Source organism: Mytilus galloprovincialis, chromosome 3 (assembly GCF_965363235.1).
Source record: "Mytilus galloprovincialis chromosome 3, xbMytGall1.hap1.1, whole genome shotgun sequence".
Classification (NCBI taxonomy): Eukaryota; Metazoa; Mollusca; class Bivalvia; order Mytilida; family Mytilidae; genus Mytilus; species Mytilus galloprovincialis.
The window spans coordinates 48,874,110-48,894,240 of NC_134840.1; the positions used below are offsets into that span (position 1 = coordinate 48,874,110).

At 32.5% G+C, this 20,131-nt stretch overlaps 1 protein-coding gene and 1 long non-coding RNA gene across 2 annotated transcripts; both read left to right on the plus strand.

Annotated features, from left to right (window-relative positions):
* Nucleotides 1-793: 793 nt before the first annotated feature.
* LOC143066456 (uncharacterized) lies at nucleotides 794-2,465 on the plus strand. The gene is made up of 3 exons (XR_012975623.1): nucleotides 794-890; nucleotides 1,439-1,694; nucleotides 2,306-2,465. It is a non-coding gene; the product is annotated as an uncharacterized LOC143066456 (long non-coding RNA).
* A 7,416-nt stretch (nucleotides 2,466-9,881) lies between these two features.
* Nucleotides 9,882-18,784, plus strand: LOC143068194 (uncharacterized). Its single transcript, XM_076242055.1, has 5 exons — nucleotides 9,882-9,961; nucleotides 16,097-16,187; nucleotides 16,765-16,935; nucleotides 17,565-17,675; nucleotides 18,337-18,784. The coding sequence occupies exons 2-5, from the start codon at nucleotides 16,118-16,120 to the stop codon at nucleotides 18,351-18,353; spliced, it is 369 nt and encodes a 122-aa protein (XP_076098170.1). The 5' UTR covers nucleotides 9,882-9,961; nucleotides 16,097-16,117; the 3' UTR covers nucleotides 18,354-18,784.
* The last annotated feature ends 1,347 nt before the right edge of the window (nucleotides 18,785-20,131 follow it).

Below are 20,131 nucleotides of genomic sequence, written 5' to 3' on the forward strand. Positions count from 1 at the left end.
TCAAAACACTAAGGTTCTTCTCGCCAGGGATAGATTACCTTAGCCTTATTTGGCACAATTATTTGAAGTTTATAGTCTAGATTGCTCTAAAACTTTGCATCTTTTCTTGTGCTTTTAAAAAATTGTATGCGAGCAACACTGGTGAGTCTTACTGTAACGAAATCTGTGTCTAGCGTACAAAAGTTAAGCATGTTATCTATAATGGGATTTTTACCAGCCACATATTTTCATAAGCGTCCAAAGCCAGGAGCTTCGTCGCTATTTTTATGACGTCACATATTTATTCAAGTCTTGGTATTGCAGGGTGTGAAGTTGATGACAGACTTTTGGTGGTTAATTTTATCTCAACTTAAATTTTATATTATGGACGATTTAGAGTTTGACATATAGTCAACACATGTATATGATTACTGTTGAAGGCAATAATCATGTTTTTTTGGATTCTTTGAAATTCTGTTTCATTGGTGTCTATCTCTCATCACTTTTTATTCATATTGCAACAGTTATAAATTTCTATTGCAATCATTTGAAAAGACACCAAGTAACAGAAATCGCATCCGACGTAGTAACTTTATAAAAAAGGCATTTTCAATTTTTTTCTTTTGCTGTTAGGTTTATGCGGAAAAAGCCTCACTGCCCAATTTAAGAACACCCCACCTAGAGAAACATTGCAGTTTTTATTTGTGGGTACAACAACATAAATAATGAATGTCAATCATAATCCAGATTATTACCCAACGTTGCACAAAAGGTGTCAATTCTATTGTGTCTATTGACGTGGACAGACAGTTACATGACTCGAACGGTTTTCAGACTGATGCAACACTATATAAACCTATATTTTCACACGGAGTATTGTTACAGCCATTTGTAGTCCACACTAAGACAAGGTAAGTTTTTGATTAGGAATGTGTTGTTGTGACGGTTATTTTGAAGGTTTGGTTTCTTTCTTTTTTTTCGTTTTTTGTCATTGCTTCATTTAAAAGTGGCACACAATATAAGTTGTTCAGTATATGTCAGGAGAACTGGATACCAGTTCGGAGATCCATTTGCAAGTTTGGTTTTTGTTTACTTTAAAAACTTTTTGTGCAGTAGATGCATAATTTGATACTAATTATAACATGTAATAAGACAGGAATGAGCTTGAATGTCATAAAACATTATTTTATATCACTGATTTCCCTTGGAATATTAATAAATGAACTATTTGGAGATTATAATATCCTACCGATGTTGGAAAACAATTCTAACGACATTTCCCTGATAAACAGTATTTGCAATTTTTAATTCAATTAATTAAAATATATATTTTACGTGTTATAACGAAACAGATTATAAATTCAAAAACAAAAGAGACAATGTATTACATCACATTGAAAATAGAACCGAGTTTTCGTGATGTGTCAGAAAAATAACTTGTTTTTATTGCTTTTTTCAGATTTTTGTTGTTTTTAGATCTAGAATGACTATGATCAAAGCACTAGTTCTTTTGTTGTGTGTCGCTGTTGTCTTTGGATTCAATAATGGTTATTATGGCGACGACGATCGCTTCGATTTATTAGATGATGACTATCGTGGTCTTCGTCTTCGCCTTGGGGGAAGGGGATACAGTGGTGCCAGATACATCAGACCAAATGTCTACCCTAAATATGTACACAGAGCTGTAAGGCGACCATCTATTCGTATACACGGTGGTAAGTTGTTTGTTTCATTTATTTTTGAAATTTTTAAATATATTTTGAATAAACAACTATGTAAGTCAAAGAGAGTACATGGTAATCAACATCCTTATTTTCACTTAGAGTTTGTTCTGAAGACAGACTAATATTGCGGTTTGTATAGAATTTTCCATATCTATGACATATTCTGAATGCACCAAATTGTTATCCTTTATTACACAAATGTATGCCCGAGGTCTGAGTTTGAGGTTTTAATACATATGTATATGTGCGTTTAAATGCGCCATGTAAGATAAATATAGTTGGCCGCTTTGAATTACTCGACCGCTATTTTATGTAAAAAAAAACCAGGTATATGTAAATCGGTTAACACCCATAATATTCTTCTCTCATTCTTAAATAATAACCATAATTATTGATAACAATAATTCTATAAAGGTATGAAAACATTAACGGCCTTTTCAGTGACACCCGAGACCACATCCAAATAAAAATAAGTAGCCTTGTTCTTGTGTTAATATCTTTATATCTCTGGTAAATGGGCTGAATTGTTTTTATACTTCCGTGGTTTTTTCTAATATCAGATTATGACAGAGCCAATATATCCATTCTATATTTTTTTGTAGGATACTGAAAACCTGCGGGTAGAAAAAGATAGGCGAAAGACCAAAGAACATCTCAAGGAAAGCTGGTTCTTCTAAAGTGCTACAGTGACAGATCGGAGCAGTTGTCTCCTTTTAAATGGCGTTGTTGTTTAATATAATTAAACGTTTATTTTTGTTAGTATTTCATCGTTGTTATTTATTCGAAAGAGGAAACAAAACAGGTACATATGTACACATTTCCTTTACACGATAAAAGTCATGTATTTTTTAAACTACAAAATGTACCTTTTGCTCAAAATTTATTTCTGAGTAGTATTTGTCCTTTAATGGTTTGCGTTGTTTGTCTTTAAGATGATTTGCTACGATCGCAGTGCCGTCTCTATTTCGATTTCACGTTTGCTGCAATTCGTATACATATTCCTCCTAAAATTCAATTTATTAGATGTCATGACTAAAACCTCTCAAAACACATAGATAAAACTTGCTATAAAAGTAACCAAGTTATCATACAATTGACTAATACACATTATTACTTGAGGGGATAAACATTCGTATGCAACACGATTAGTATGTTTACACCTAAACCATCATTTTTCACTATCAACTAAAGATTGAACGATAAATCAGTGTATGTCAAAAGGTTATATAATTTACAAAGTGCGACAAATGGTAATATCAAAAAGTAATCGACTAACATGCATGTACATTTATTATCTTGAAAATATTTTGATATAACCAATAGCACACCCTATCTATTGGTACCACTAGACAGAGGCGTAGCACTCAAATTTATATTGGTACGGCAGAAAATTTTATGAGTCGCGAAACGAGTCATCCCGCCTCGTAGAGGCGGTTACTCGGCAGGGGTTCGGGGCCGCTCAAGGCCCCGAGAATTTTTTGGATAAATGGTGCAAAATCCTGCATTCTGACCCTTTTCTGACACTGAAATTTCGCTCCTGAAAATTCCATTTTTTAAGTTATAAACTTCAAAATATAATTTTTTTTTTTAAATCCAACCGTGCATGATATATGTCTAAAAAAAGTTAACAATCCAACTGGATAGGAAAAACGAAAAAACTTAACAATCCAACTGGATAGGAAAAACGGAATATCTTAGCTAAAACTAATACTTTCAATTTGTGTTGGACACCTGGCTAGGATAGAAGGGGTCTTGGCATGCTGCTTTGAAATTATAAAAATGTACAAATAACTTAGAAATGAGTCTCGTGATGTCCTCCTCTAAACATAGAACAAACAACGTTAGAACATTTTCGTTCATCATCATTCACATAAAGTTCAGCTGCACAAACATATTGTAAATCGCAGGCTAATGTTTCATTATCTATATAAAAAATAAGAAAGTAAAATAATAAAAAATAAAAAATAACAATTGGACAACGGTATTTTTTTTTTATTAAATATAAAACCCGATTTCAGGGGGAAAGTTGGTTTTGGCAAAGAAATGCAAAGAGTTGGATGTGTTTTTAGAATATACAAGTAATGTAATAACATGTTCCTTTATTTTAAAATGTTAATAAACGGGTTTGTAACTGGCATAAGAAACACCATAACTTCAGCGATCATTCTTTTTTTCTTTATTTATATGCCAATCCTAGAGGCATTATGATTTCGGTCTGCGAGTCCGTTCGTCTGGTCGTCTGTCCCGCTTCAGGTTAAAGTTTTTGTCAATTAGGGTACCTTTTAATGAAGTTGAAGTCAAATCAACTTGAAACTGTACATATGTTCCCTTTGATATGATATTTTTAATCATCATGCAGAATTAGAGTTTTGATCCCAATTTTACGGTCCACTGAATATAAAAAATGATAGTGTCCGCTTTAGGTTAAAGTATTTGGTCAGGGAAGTTTTTGAGGAAGTTGATGAAGTTGAACTCTAACCACCTTGAAACTTTGTTCACATGTTTCCAAAGGTAATATCTTTCTTATTTATATATTTCAAAATCAAAGTTTTGATCCCAATTAATGGTCAACTGAACATAGAAAATGATAGTGCGAGTTGGGCAACTGAGTTCTATGAACACATTCTTGTTGTATATTTTTTTCTGTCAGTGACAGTGATCATGACTAAAAGAAACAAAACAAAAAATGAGTTAATGATGCAAGGGCTGGTCTATCATTTAATGTACCATTCTAAGGACAAGGCTTAGGGATCAAATCGACGACTACATATAAATGTGACTGCTGGACTTATATCCAGGGTGTATACTCGTAACGCATGGTTACAGATTTTAGCGTCATGGAATGCTTATTTTCAGCATTTTTTTCATTATCACACAGTAGATTGTAAATTTGTAGAGGGTGAAACTCCGAGATTACGGAAATATTATTCAATCTTTTGCTTCAATGAACTTTTGCCTCTTTGGTATTTAAAAAAAAATCTGCCTCAAGTTTCACACCTTTTGTTTAATGACGTAAAATCCGTAAATTTTCAATAAAAAAAGAGTTAAATTACAAGAGAAAAGAGTAGGTTCAGTAAGACCCCTTTTTGGCCCCAAAATATAGCAGTTTTACAAAAGTATGAAAATGTATTCTTTTAGCTATTTACTGGAAAGTAGAATGCTTCTGCTACATAAATATGGGCTGTTTTTTGACAAAAAATGCACATATATCGGGTACTAGCATCATTAAGTCATGCTAAATTACTGAAATCTTCACAATTTGAGCATTTTAGTTAAATTTTAAACGGTTTCCGTCTAAAATGAAAGTGGCCGCATTCGTGTTCATTCATAATAATGAAATGTAAGGTGTATTTGATGATAATACATGACATATATAAAGATTGAGGATGAACACGGATGCGGCCACTTTCATTTTTGACAAAAACCATCTGAAAAGTGACGTTTTTTGGCATATTTGATAGATTTTTCATATTTAAGCTTAAATCGGAGCGTTTTTAATTACTAAATCAGTTAAAATTCTTTACAGAAACTAATTGAATCAATTTAAATAGACACTTACTTGTTTAAAAAGTGTCCAAAATCTTTCGTTCGATGAACGTGAAATTTGAGGCCAAAATCGGCCCTTACCGGACCTACTCCTTTAACTCGCTTTTTGTTTTTCGTATGTTTTGTTCGATAACTTCCTCTGCGGAAACTCTTTAAACAGCGAAGTTGGGAAGCTGAGTACTTAATAACATTAGTTCTTCCAAGCCACTGAGTCATAGTATTCATACAAAAAAGTCATGCAACTGATGTTATGAAATGTTTACACCAGGATAATTGTAGAAAAGAGGGGGCGAAAGTTACCAGAGGGACATTCAAACTCGTAGATCGAAAATAAACTGACAACGCTGGCATGGCTGAAAAAGAAGACAACTAATAGTACACAAGACACAACATATAAAACTAAAGACGAAACAACACAACCTCCCCCAAAAAACTGGATGTAAACTTAGGTGCTCCGGACGGGTAAGCAGATCATGCTTAGTCCCAATATGGCACCTGTCGTTTGCTCATGTTTTTACAAACCCGGTAAATAGTCTAACTCGGTAGGTCACAATCGTGAAAAGGGAACTGGATTGTAGTTAAGAAATAAGTAACTTATCCAATTTCATATGTGAAACGGAAAGTCCGTTACGTTGCACCAACTCGTGATAGCATCCGTAAAATTAAAGAAAGGATGATTTCAACTTTACCATTTGGAACTCTTGGTTGTATTGCTTCCTTTCGAGCAGCAACCCTCTATCAAGAAAATCATTATAGGAAATACAACCCCGGGAATATCGTATCGATTGGGAGATATATATACTCCGTATGCAGGCGATGCTACAAAGAAATGGAAAGTTCACAATTAGGAAACTGATATTTTCTCTTTTGTCGTTTGTCTGTTTGAATTGTTTTACTTTATTCAATTATGATGGGGTTCTGTATTGCTTGCTGTTCGATGTGGCAGAGCCAAGGCTCCGTACTGAAGACCGTATTTTTACCTATAATTGTTTTCTTTTTAACACATTGTGACTTGGATTGAGAGTTGTCTCATTGACACTCAAACTCAAGCTAAAAAAATGTGGGTTCGTGGTCTAGTGGTTAAGACCGATGGCTACATTACTGAAGGTCCCGAGTACGATTCTCACTCGAGACGTCGAATTTTCAGTTCATCAGTAGGATGATTTTCACCCTCCCACACACATCTCTGGTATCCAGACCGTAGTTTAAACCTAGATTGGATACTTCGGGGGCCTCGGTAGGTCAAAGTTGTTCCCAGCTTGACCTGGAGATCAATCTTCTGAAAATCTCTTCGGGTTGTTTGTTCCCTCCGAGTACTTCGGCCTCCTCCATCATAATAACAGACCTCTGTGTCCTACACACTCCCTTGTGCGGTGTTGGGTGGGGATTGTTCTGGTGGTGGGATAATATTGTAAAGGACACATTTCCATTAATCCTTAGGGAGTGTACATGGATCCGCTGTACCCTTGCAGTCAATCGAGGAGTGTGTCTCAACTGGCGGAATCGAAGTACATACACATACTCCATATTCTTATTTCTATTGAACCGGTATTAATGAATGTATACGGTAAATTACTTATGACTCATAAATGGATTTTCTATCTTTTTTATTTCCTTTAATACCTTGTTTTCTTTATTTCCATGCAAAAACTTCGGGTTTTAAAAAAACTTTTTATGCAAATTATTGGTACGGCATGCCGTACCAACAAAAAATATTGGTACGGCAGCAGCCGTACCTGCCGTACCGGCTGCTACGCCCCTGCTAGATACATACATATGTCTTTGGCACGACAGATGCAATAGGTAACGCTGTACATGATTGCAAAATCCATTGTATTGCACTGGCAATCAGAAACGCAATCTACTGCGCATGACATCAAAAAGTAAAATCACAAAAATACTGAACTTCGAGGAAAATTAAAAACGGAAAGTCCATATTCAAATGGAAAAATCAAAAGCTCAAACACATCAAACGAATAGATAACATTTTTCCTATTCCTGTCTTGGTACAGGCATTTTCTTATGTCGAAAATGGGGGTTTAACCTGGTGTTATAGTTATAGCTAAACCTCTCACTTGTAAAACATTGTTCATACAAATCAGGAACACAAATCCAATTGAAACTGCCGAACTGATTGACGACAATAGAGAGGGGTAATAACTACGTGACCTCGTATCGACATAAGTCTATGTTCTACGGTTGCGACATACTGAGTGTTTAGATATACAAAATGTATATAAAAAAAGACGAGATGGTATGATTGCCAATGAGACAACTATTCAAAAGAAACCAAATGTCACAGCCGATTTTTCTGTTTATTACTATCACTTCGGTATACAAACTACGTGTAAAAATGAAAACGCACACAAATTGCATTTCAATATTATTTAGAAATTTCGCAGTCGGAGACTGTGGAAATCTGCCACCTGTGTTGTTTCATGCCTTTTAAATTATTCGAATGCTTTATATCTCTAAAAAAAAAAGGATAAATTTCAACCAAATCATATATTTTTTTTTCTCCAAAATATATGAATTACACGAAGTGCAGTTTACAGCGACCCAACAGCTTTTATGTATTTGATTTAGTATGCAACTATTTTTTATCTGGTTATTTGTTATAGAACCTTTATAGATTGTTTGAAAGCGATATGTAGGTATGATGTGATGTGCATTGGTCACAAACAAACATTTGCGGTTTTTGTGGATTTTGTTTATGATAATATATAAATTTAGTGGTATTTTTAAAGTTTTTTTTACATGAATTTCCTATTTTTAATCCTATAACTAGAACACTTTTCATTAAATCGTTTAAAGTTTTATTTGGCATGTTAGTTTTGGTTAATCTGATAGGTAGTTTTTCTTTATGATATCTAACTAAAGGTACATTTTATTTGCTCTTACCGACAAGATTTTGTCAGATTGTCTACAGAATTGATGTGTTCGAAGCATATCCTAGGTTAATATGCATACGGAGAGAGTTAATAAAATATACCGGCGAGCTTTATAAGCCAAAGGTCCCTTGTATGACCCTAAAAATCTGTCAATAACGAAAACACACCAACTAATCAACATAACACATATACGGCAAGGAATGTTGATAAACAAGACATAAAATATAAATAAACATCTTATAACATTATCATATAATTATGTATGATGAAGTGAATAAATTGAAGACCATAATTTATTTTGTTGCTGATGTTGCACTTTTGCCAACTTATGGGCCACAAAATGTTCATCCCTGTAAAAAAGTACATTTGATTTACCTTCATTTGATCTGTGTACATGTAGATACAAAGGAAGTTAAATTGTTTTTAAGATGCAACAAATTCACTTTTAAAAGCACTATAAAACATCCAATTCTTCCAAAATTGTACCTTTTAAAACTGTTTGATAACCGATATCCAGTCAAGCAAATGACAAGGAGGCGAAAAAGACCAATAAACAAACAACAGCATACCAAACACAACATAGAAATCTAATGGCTGAGCAAAGCTAACCCCGCTTAAAACCGGGGTGAGCTCCTGACCTCTTGAAGGGTAAGCAGATCCTGCTCTACTCGTTTATTAATTTTAATTCTCCTGACTAATCTAATTAAATCTAAATTTACTTGAGACCTGCAGGCTATATTAAGTCATATAGAATATAAAACTTTGAACTATTTTTTTTTTATCTCATATCATTTTCCCAGAACCAACTTTGTGACAATCTTCATTATTAGTTTATCTTTGATTGACATTTTTACCCCAGTGATTTAGACAAATGTACCTTCTTTTCTTCTTTTAACATACATTGTACCCTTTTTTTCATTTTAACACTAATGCAATGATATATTCATTTATAAATCGAAGTCTTTGGCCTAAAGTAAAGTGATAATTCTTTGAATTTTCATTGTTAAATATACTGCATGCAGCGGACTAAATGCTTCGCCATTAAATAAACACATACAAATAGCAAGTCGTGTGTATAACACATACAAATAGCAAGTCGTGTGTATAACACATACAAATAGCAAGTCGTCTGTAAAAGTTATTTATGATTTCCATTTAATCAGTAGAACCATTTGTTCTTTATTTCCATTGAATCAGTAGAACCATTTGTTCTCTATTTCCATTCAATCAGTAGAATCATTTGTTCTTTATTTCCATTCAATCAGTAGATCAATTTGTTCTTTATTTCCATTCAATCAGTAGAACCATTTGTTCTTTATTTCCATTCAATCAGTAGAACCATTTGTTCTTTATTTCCATTAAATCAGTAGAACCATTTGTTCTTTATTTCGCGAAGATAACTTATTGAAATAGCAATAACAAATGTACCTGGTAAAGATTGTGCATCATGTATACTATAATACATAAAGATTGGTTTGCCCCTTAAAGTATGTGTAAATCGTTGAAAATAGAGCAATTTAGTGTACTAATTATTCACGACACGTGTGATACCATGCACAAACTGAAAGAGCCATTTGATACCCACAGAAAAGTTAATAATAGCCATAAATCGTATAATAGTGTTAAATAATGGGCCCAAAATAGATGTTTATTGTCTTTCAGATAATTATTGATGTTTACGACAAACCTATTAACTATATGTGTATCAAATATAAAATCTGTCAGAACAATCATTAAGATACATGAAGCTAATGACTATATATAAATAAAAAACCTCAAGTAATTTTTACCTTCACGTCCAAGGAATACCCAAGAGTAAAGGTATGTTTTAATAGACAACAACAAAAAAAACTTCAGTCAGTCAAATGAGAAATGTTAAAGAGATAGTTAGATTTATAAAGTCTCACGAATAATTGCTAAACAAACATATAAATTTACTTGGAAATTCAAACGACTATTTTAGGGCACATATATGTGCGGTGCAAAGTGCATTCGTTACACTTAACGACTGACAAAGCGCAGATTATGTTTGGTTGTGTTTTTTAAAAAGGCAATTCTTACGGTCATTCTGGTTTCTTATGAATGTTTCGTAACTGATGAAATGTTATTTTTCAAGTACTCTGCAATTCAACAACATCATTAATTAACCTTAAATATGCGATCAAATTCGACGATCTCTATCTAAAGATATAAATTAAAGGAACACGTTTTTTCCAAAATAATTTATGAACAGGAACAATCTTATTTAATGTTTTCTAGTAGATTCAGTTTATTATATTCTACTTGTTTGTATACTTACTATAGTTGTTTCGTTGTTTTATTACAAACTGTTTACATTTTATAATTGACAAAAACTGTGAACCATTGAGAAGGTTGGGCACAGCATATCGAAGAAAAGGTGTAATTGTTTGCACCTGTCCTAAGTCAGGAATCTGATGTTCAGTAGTAAATTTTGGGGCCCTTTATACCTTGCTGTTCGATGTGAGCCAAGGCTCCGTGTTGAAGACCGTACCATGACTTATAATTGTTTTACTACTTTAAATTATTACTATGATGGAGAGTTGTCTCATTGGCACTCATACCACATCTTCCTATATCTAAATAAGTTTTACATAGGCTCTATATGAAAACGCAACACTTGGTTTTCAAAGATAAAATTTATATTAGAAATGATAATCTTTCAAAATAAATTGTTCTTGAAAATTAACAATATTAACAATAGATCGATATCAAACAAAAATGTGTCATTGTCATCTTTTGGGCACAATAGGTAAACGAAACATCCAATGTCGAATCATCAACACAGTCCTAACAAAAAATGTTACAAGCCCGTGGTGCAGCGCAATCTCGACAGCGCCGTGGAATTGATCATCCCGGACGTTTAATGTGATTCAGAGGAATCTTATTCCACTTGTCCCGCAAAGCAAACTTAAGCTGACTTTATGATATTGGTGGTAGTTTTCATCGTCTTAACCATGTCAAATGCAAAATTTGCTCGATCGGACCAAAATCCGGCGAAAAGCATGACTTTTGACCAAGGCGGGTGCCAAATGTCTATGTAACCACCACTGACGGTTTTTGGTACATAATGAATGATTTTTGGTCTACAGAATTCGATGTTTACGCCAGACGGCCGTTTAGATGTCACTAAGGAAAGACTGTGGTGCTCTTTAACAATTTCTGTACAAATGGTGCTTTACTGAAATTACTCCAAAGGTTCTACCGTGACCACCATGGAACTCTCGTGACCTTTGGACAGCCGTCAGAGTCGATATCGGATATGTTAAAGACCAAATGTATCGGTCTTGCTGAGCGTTTCTTGTTTTTTGTACCCCGGGATGTGGCTTATCATTAAATGATCCATTTTGTTAGAATTTGTGGATGATTTGGGTTCTTGTAGAGGCTAAAACTTCAGTCTTCGCGCAATTGTATGCTGTGAAAGGCTTCATTGAATCATGGATCAGTCAACCGTAAAGTTGTCGACAATTGTCTTAATAGTCATTTTCAACCAACTATAAAAAGTTCTTATATAAATGAAATAAAAATTATAAGATATTTTTGAAAAGCAAAAGTGTTGCGTTTTCATTGGCACTCAGTATATTTACATACAAACTGTACACATATAAACGTTAGAAGATAGGTTTATAAAATTGAAATATTTATTGATTGAGTTAGTGTGGTAATTTCGTGCTTCCATTTAACAAAATAACAGTTTGTACATAAATATTCAAGTTAATTGAAACGATTTTGTCGCCAGGAGTCGGTACTTTATGAGAACTTTTTTTACCCTTCAGTTTCAAAAAGATTAAATGGTCTTAAATGTACCAAATCTTTTTAGTATTAACGTTCAGTTTTTTTTGTTTTTTTTTTTTTTGTGTTTTTTTTTTTTAATTGAACACGCTGCATATTATATACTTAAATGAACACATGATTACCTTAGGCTGCATGGGTATTATAATTTGCATGTACATATTTTATTTGAACATAAATTAGTAACTGTAAATTGATTATCGCGATTGTAGACAAATTGACCGACATTAATGTTATGTTTACATGACTGTTAACAACAGAAGTCCGTTGACGAATGGCCTCTAGTAAAACAGTGGATTACAATTTGCTCTTTATGTAGATATATGCAAAATGGACATATTGCACTGTGTAGACGATAAGTGAAATACATTATGGGTAGAGCATCCATAAAACTTGATAACATGTGTTAATAGGCATACAGCACATAAACAGCAATTTAAAATACACTTGATATTCTAAAATGTTATCAATTAAACACTGTAATGAGATCTCGGAATCTTTGATTTTTTAGTCTTAGATACCTGATATTTTTTTTTAACTACATAACTTTCAATAACTGCGAGTATTCACATGTCTGTACTTTATCTTCTAGGTTAAACCCTTGCCAATAAATTTGTATAGTTTGTTCTTATGTCGTACTGTTACACCACTGTCCTAGGTTAATGGAGGGTTGGCGCGACTGCAAACATGTTAAACCCCGCCACAGTTAGGCGCATATGAGTCAGTGGTTTTTGTTTTTCATATTTGTTTTTATCATTTATTCTTTTGTATCTTTATCAGAGCTTAAGTTTAAATTCGTTATCCTTAAGCTTATTATAACTTGTTATACGGTATGGGTTTTACTCATTCTAGTTGATGTATGATGACCTATCGTTGAAAATTGGTCTCTAATGAAGAGTTGCCTATTGACAATCATAACATCTGCTGATTTTTATGTTACTTTGTCTTATTTCATACGCGCATTATCGAAATCACATACCCTCAAAATCATGTTCCAAAACACATATATTCTGCCTTATATCAACATATTTGAGTTCATAGAAAAACGGGGTTATTTTTACATTTCAGCTGAGAGCCAGTTAGATTCAAAATGTCTAACTATTTCTTCTGGGAAAAAAGGTTACAACATATATTATAACAAATTCTATTATCATGGAAAACTATGCTCCTTTTATATTGGTTTAATATAAAACTGACAGCGTGATTTGCATTGTCACTTTTTTTGGTTTATATATTCAATATCTATACATGAGAAGGGACAAATGTTAACTTATAAAGACACTCATTAATCTATCAACTTTTTTTCATTTATGGTCTACATCATTGACATATAAAACTAATTATAATCAAAGATAACAATAAATAATACATTGTCCTATAATTCACCCCACATGTGGTATATTAATGATAAAAAAAACGGAAAGAAAAAAAAACTACTACTTAAAAGAATTTTATAAGACATTTTGTTGTAATCGTGTCTCGGTAGTCTCTCTCGTTCTTAGCCGGAGAAAAAATGTATGATCATGAATACCTTGAAGTAATAGGTCATCGATGTTTGATATATCCTTAAGGCAAATTATATGTTATAACAGGATATTTGTCGGTTAGAATTTTTTGTTTTTCGATATTCAACTTTTTATAAGTAAAAGCTTTCCTATATTCGTTTCTTATTTTTGTAGTCTTGGAAAGATCCAGATGAAATGAAATTGATTTTTGGAATATTTGGTCCTCAATGCTGTTCAGTTCGAACTTGATTTTTTTTTTTTACTTTTTTTATTCGAGCATCACGGATGAGTCTATTGTAGACGAAACGGATCGTCTCCAGGATAAAAATGTATTCCTGGTATCGTTGTTGAGTTTATGAATATAGTTCTTGGCTTTCAAGAATTAGATTCGAAATCTATATGTTTATAGAAGGTATATGTTTTTCTTTCAAAATGTAAAATGGAATCCAAAATTAAAACATTTCATTCAGAGTGAAATAAATGATTTACCAGAAAAAATAGAGACACAACTTTAACTACATGATTGTTCTTAATATAATAAGGTTTCGTAAATAAAGGCAACAGTAGTATACCGCTGTTCGAAATTCATATATCGATAGAGAAAAAACTAATCCGAGTTACAAACGGAGGGAAACATCCTATAAATATATCAGAGTGAATGCAGGTTTTCACATGACTGTTTATCAACTTAATTAGATAATTAGACAAGCACATATCACATATAGAAATAGCTACGGCCATTTACTTTCGTTTCAGTTAGGGTTTATCATCATACATGTGCACAACGTACGTTGGGAGCAGATGAACTATGTCGCTGATTTTTTTTTTATTATTATTCTAGGTTTGTAACTCTTGCAATTAACTGAAAATATGAATAAATGCATTTATCTCTTATAATTTTTAAAGAAAACAAATCTTACTAGCATTACTATCATGGTGAATGCACGTAAGCATAACAGACATGTTTTTAAGAACATTACGTGTGGGTTTTCTTAATTCCTGTTCCTTCGTTTGTTTGTCTTATTGTCATTTAGCCTAAGTATATCATTATTTGAATGACATATTATTGTTGATACTCATGAAGCTAATAAATATCATGTCAATAAATATGTTTATGTTAAATATCCTTTACATGTGACAAAACTAGTATTATATTCATTATTGACACCCACGTATTACTTATATTGCTGGTCACTAAACGGCCCTGAACAGAGGTTCAATGACATATGGAAATCTGTGGCATATGGAAACTATTATATGAATTTATGTGGACATATATAGGGATAATCATTACGAACTAAGAAATAACTTACTTGACCCTGTATTGGTAGTTGTTGTGAAACTATGTTGTTGTCCTCTTTTTAGGGGGAGGAATACATTTTTGAAATAATTATTTCTTGCAATTTATATATGGTTATAGTTTGTTTTACAATTTGTTGTAGTTCCATGTGTTGTTTGTAAAAGTTCTGTTTGTTGATTAAAGAATTATATGAATAATTATACTTTTTGGAATAAAACACACAAACGCAAATCGTAACAATATCAGTATAGCAAAACATAGAGTACATATTTTAACAATATAACCCAAATAAAGACAAAGTAGTATACAGCTGTTCGAAAGTCATAAATCAATTGAGAGAAAACAAATCCGGGTTATAAACTAAAACCGAGGGTTATATGAGTAAAACCTCACACTTCACTCATCAATATATGGGGAATTTATATAACAATAGGGAGATGTGGGTGTGAATATAATTGCAAATGAGACAATACTTCACAACAGTTCTAATGTTGTGTGTGTAAGGAACTTTATTTCAGTATAAAGCCTTCACTTATGACAAACTCCATACCTTCTATGACTGGTTTGAACTTAAATGGATAATAAATAATCTGCTGTTTTAATTTATCCCACAAAATCTCTGCAGGCATTTGGGAAAGCCTAAAGCTAAGTAATTACAATTCTTCTATGGTTTTGCGTCATTTTAACTCTAATGGGAGATAAACTCATAAGACGAAGAGAAACCGTCAAAATCATGCAAAAACAAAATACAACAAAACAAACAACAGTCTAGAAAACACAACATACAAACTACAAAAAAAGAGCATCAACACACCCACACAAAAAAGGGGGGTTATATGAGTAAAACCTCACACTTCACTCACTCAAGTTCAAAATGGCCACTACATGTTTGTAGAACCGGTTTAAGCGGATTTCTTTGTGAGATGTTGATAATGATATAAATATAGGTGTATTATAAAACGAATGCTAAAAGATTATTCGTATGCAACTAATTTAACACAATGTAAATTTTAAAACTCTATATAAACTCGTTCTAAAAGCACTGCAATTTAGCGCAAAGAACCTCCTTTTAGCACAAATTAGCACAATGCACCACAAAGGACACACAATTTAAACATAAGAGCACAACAACATAGAGACCTAATATAACATATTCTTTCGTATGTAGAAATGTTAGTGTTTTGAAGAAAACGTAAACAAATTAGTTGATTTTACCGTTAAAAATTTGACTCGGCGTGTCTTGTACATTAACACTTTTCATGTTATACTTGCTGCTAGTTCCGAGTACCCATCAATCAATCCATCCAATTATCATTATTGCTCGTTTTGATTTATTTTCAGCATATATCTAGGATATACAAAATGAATTACATATTTGTTTGCCTGATATTTGCATTATCTATCTTGGAAGCATCAACACAGTTTTATCAAGGTATAGTATTGTTGAAAAGTAAACTTTGATTACCTGAAATTATTTTTCCTCACACAAAACAACTTTACGTTCCAAATTGGGGTGGAACTTCAAAAGTCAGATTTTACAAATTTCTATTATGATTTACTTTGATTAACAACTCAAGATAGTGCGACTAGACATTAACGCCTTTTCAGAAGACTGCTTTCAGAGCCATGCAAATAATGGGCCGTTCACACATGTATCATGCATGAAAGAAAATACCAACAATTTTCGTGAATTATAACGTATTACTTGTCATTATACTAATAAGACAACAACAAATAGTGAAAAATACTTGTCTGACCACAAACATTTCAGAAATAGGCACAGACTGTATATATGTATTTCTCTTCAATATCAATATTTAAAATTGTATAACATTTGATTCAGCAAACTGAATATTTAAAAAAAAAAATATTTGATTTCCATTTAAAAGAAATATTCAAAAGCTTGAAATGGTCTTTTTGTGCCAAATTTGCAACCAATGCCTTAGAATTTTACATTGTTTTCCTGTATACATACATGTATATAACCGAAATGTTGACTTTATTTTTAGACTACCGATCACAAAGAAAATTCATGGACGAAGGATTTGAATATCTACGTGAATCTCCGTCTTTTCAATATAACAGTTTTTCTCGATATCTATATCCACGATCGAGACAAACAAGAAAACCCAGTATATATGAATCCTATAGACCCCAGAGACAATACAATTCCTATGGAAGTAAGTAGACTAAAAATAGCGAGTATTATATAAACGGTTGTGGTTATCATCAGCAGGTGATGCGATTGACGAGTAGCATCATTTCTGTGTAAGTAATTTTGACGAGACATCAATTATTGCATATTCAGGAGGATATATATTAATACAATTTATAGTTTCTGAAATAAAAGCTGATCGAGAAATTTGACTTCCACTGGAAAAGTGGTGTTGGTTAGTGTCACTAAATGTTTGCTTTTCAATGTTGCAATTTAGTTGGTATTTTTATACTTCGAGTAACTTATTTTTGATTTCGAGTTCAAGATAACATTTTGCATGATGCATTAAGTTCCATGCTAGGGAAAATTCAGTAATTTTACTTCTTTTGAAACAATGAAATGGACGGAAAAATAACATTAAATTTCAATATCTGAAGTACCTCTTTTTATGCTAATTATCCGAATAAATATGACAATTGTGACTTTTCTTGTCTTTCTTTTGTTTTAACTGTTTATTTTGATAATTACGATTCTGTTATTAAGTGTAGTTTTCCAAGAGCGAATAGCTTTTAAACACAAAGTCAACATTGTAAAAATAAGATTACATTACAAAAAGGAAAGATGAATTGATTACATTTCTTTCTATGATTTAAGGTGGTATAACACAGTCCAGAGGATTTTTAGATGAAGGATTAGAACATGTGCGGGAACGTGGGACTGTTGGAGATATGCGTTCATTAATGTCAAATCCATCCCTGTTAATGGGTGAGTCATTCATATTGTATTATAAAGAGGATCGAAAGCTTAAAAAGGGACACTCAAACTAATACGTCGAAAATAAACTGCCATGGTTTAAAAAGAAGAAGACAAACAGACAGTCAACAGTACGCAATACACAACATAAAACAGTAAAGACTTAGCAACACGAACCCTACCAAAAAAATGGGAAAGTAGTTGTGTTTTAATATTATGAAAATAAAATCTGAAATTATAGTTATTGCTGTAGTTTCGTAAAGAAATATGACGAAAGCATCCCAAATTAGATTGAAATCATCAGTTTAAGCAAGCAGGTGATTATATTAACACTAATATTACCTGTTAAAGTTAAAAAATTAGATAGTCATGTCAAATAACATGAGTAATAACATAATGTAAGTAATGTAATAGGAGGATAGAAGACACCAGGAGACACAATCACCAAACTAGATCTAAATACTCCACAATTAGTCTGACGGTGCAACCCCCCCAAAAAAAATAACAAACTAAAAAGAACATAAATAAAATGGAATTTATAGGTGTTAAACGTGATGTAATTTGAAAAGTTAAAAGCAATGTTACTTTGAAATTGTTTCTCTTGCATTTCTATTTCTAAAGAGTATTCACCGTAAAAACCAAATTCATATTTTTATATTTGTTTTATTTTCAGCTGCTTTGTTTGCATAGGATAAACGAAAAGTCCGTTTTTGCCATTCTACGAACTTATTTACCTTATGGTATATTTGGTTTGTTCAATATATTCTTTTTATATTAAAAAGTCAGCGTAAACGACATGATGCATATCGGAACAGGACAGTGTATCAAATCACAAATTTTCGACCCTATCTTAACTAAAACTGTGATCACATATTTCCGTAAACGACATTTATAACTATCTACATCTATTATAAAAAGTGCGAGAACTATAATATGTTGTTGTTGTTACAAAGGAATTGAGATGAAGGTATACTAAAATGCTTTGCAATGGCTCATGTTGTCAACCTTGAATTTGATTAACTTTGTAATCTTGTCATTGTTATAGTTTGTTTTACAATTTGTTGTAGTTCCATGTGTTGTTTGTAAAAGTTCTGTTTGTTGATTAAAGAATTATATGTATAGTTATACTTTTTGGAATAAAACACATAAACGCAAATCGTAACTATATCAGTATAGCAAAACATAGAGTACATATTTTAACAATATACCCCAAATAAAGACAAAGTAGTATACAGCTGTTCGAAAGTCATAAATCGATTGAGAGAAAACAAATCCGGGTTATGAACTAAAACCGAGGGTAACTCACCAACTATAAAAGGTAAACAACGAAACAACAGAAACACTAAAATTCAACTAAAAACAAAAGAGAATTCAACACACAAAGAAACGAACTATAAGATAACCACTGCCATTTATGGTGATTGAACGTGGTTTTGTGGCTAGCCAAACGTCGAGCTTTTAAGACAATATGTTAAATATAACATTAAGTTAAAGTTAAAAATGGAGGACAATCTGGCAATACTAGTCAATTGAGATAAGATCGGACACACCTTGGCATGTGGGTGATTCAACATATATTGGTCACTGTAGATGAAATACATAGACCACTTGGCAACCAAGTGTACCGCTGTTAGTGGACAGACATACCCCATGGATATCGTCTGCCTAGTAGCTATTTCTATGATGCAAGTTTATTTGTAATGTGAATAGTAATTTTAATGTATAACACTTTCTAAGACAACGTTGTTTCGGTGGTTTCCTTAACTTTAAATTGAATAAGATAGTCAAAGTATAGTTTTTCTTTGAAAGATTGATTATGTATACATAATGCATTGTCTACATTGCACTGAATTTTATGAAATATAAGTGTCACAAATGAACATTGTTGTATTCCTTTTGTCGTAGTTATTTTAGGGTACTCCTTTCCTCGAATGTGACGTTTTACTGTATTCTTACCTTGTAGTGATCAACGGGGAAAAGTTTGTTCTGGCATTTAATTTTTTTACATTCGGTCAAGTTTTAGGGTTAGAAGATATAACTAGAGGAATATTTATGAATTTATGAATTAATGTTGTCTTGGGGTTAGAAAAGATACACTACATAATGTCTACTCATTAGATATTACTCATCAAATCATTTTTAACAGGAGTAATTCAACGGGTCATTTTCTGGAATAGAACTATGGACCCTTCCGAAACAACCATTTTCACCCTCAGTTTTTAATGGGGTTCGTGTTGTTTAACCGATAGATTTCTGTTTATTTTTTTTTTTTTGTAATCGTTTGTCTTTTCTTCGACTTTTGGTTTTCGAAAGCTCTGTTATCTTCTCCCTTGAATGAAAACTGCCATTCAAAAAAATAGATTAACATTGTTTGGGGGAGTTTTGCACAACGAATTATCTGATACTATGCATTTGTTTGCACCTGCCCTAAGTCAGAAACCTGATGTTCAGTGGTTGTCGTTTGTTCA

What these genes read in the sequence shown, in the direction of transcription:
- LOC143068194 (XM_076242055.1), top strand. Translation starts at nt 16,118, where the DNA reads ATGAATTACATATTTGTTTGCCTGATATTTGCATTATCTATCTTGGAA. An exon ending in ATCAACACAGTTTTATCAAG is followed by an intron (nt 16,188 to 16,764) that starts GTATAGTATTGT and finishes CTTTATTTTTAG; the next exon opens with ACTACCGATCACAAAGAAAA. An exon ending in ACAATACAATTCCTATGGAA is followed by an intron (nt 16,936 to 17,564) that starts GTAAGTAGACTA and finishes CTATGATTTAAG; the next exon opens with GTGGTATAACACAGTCCAGA.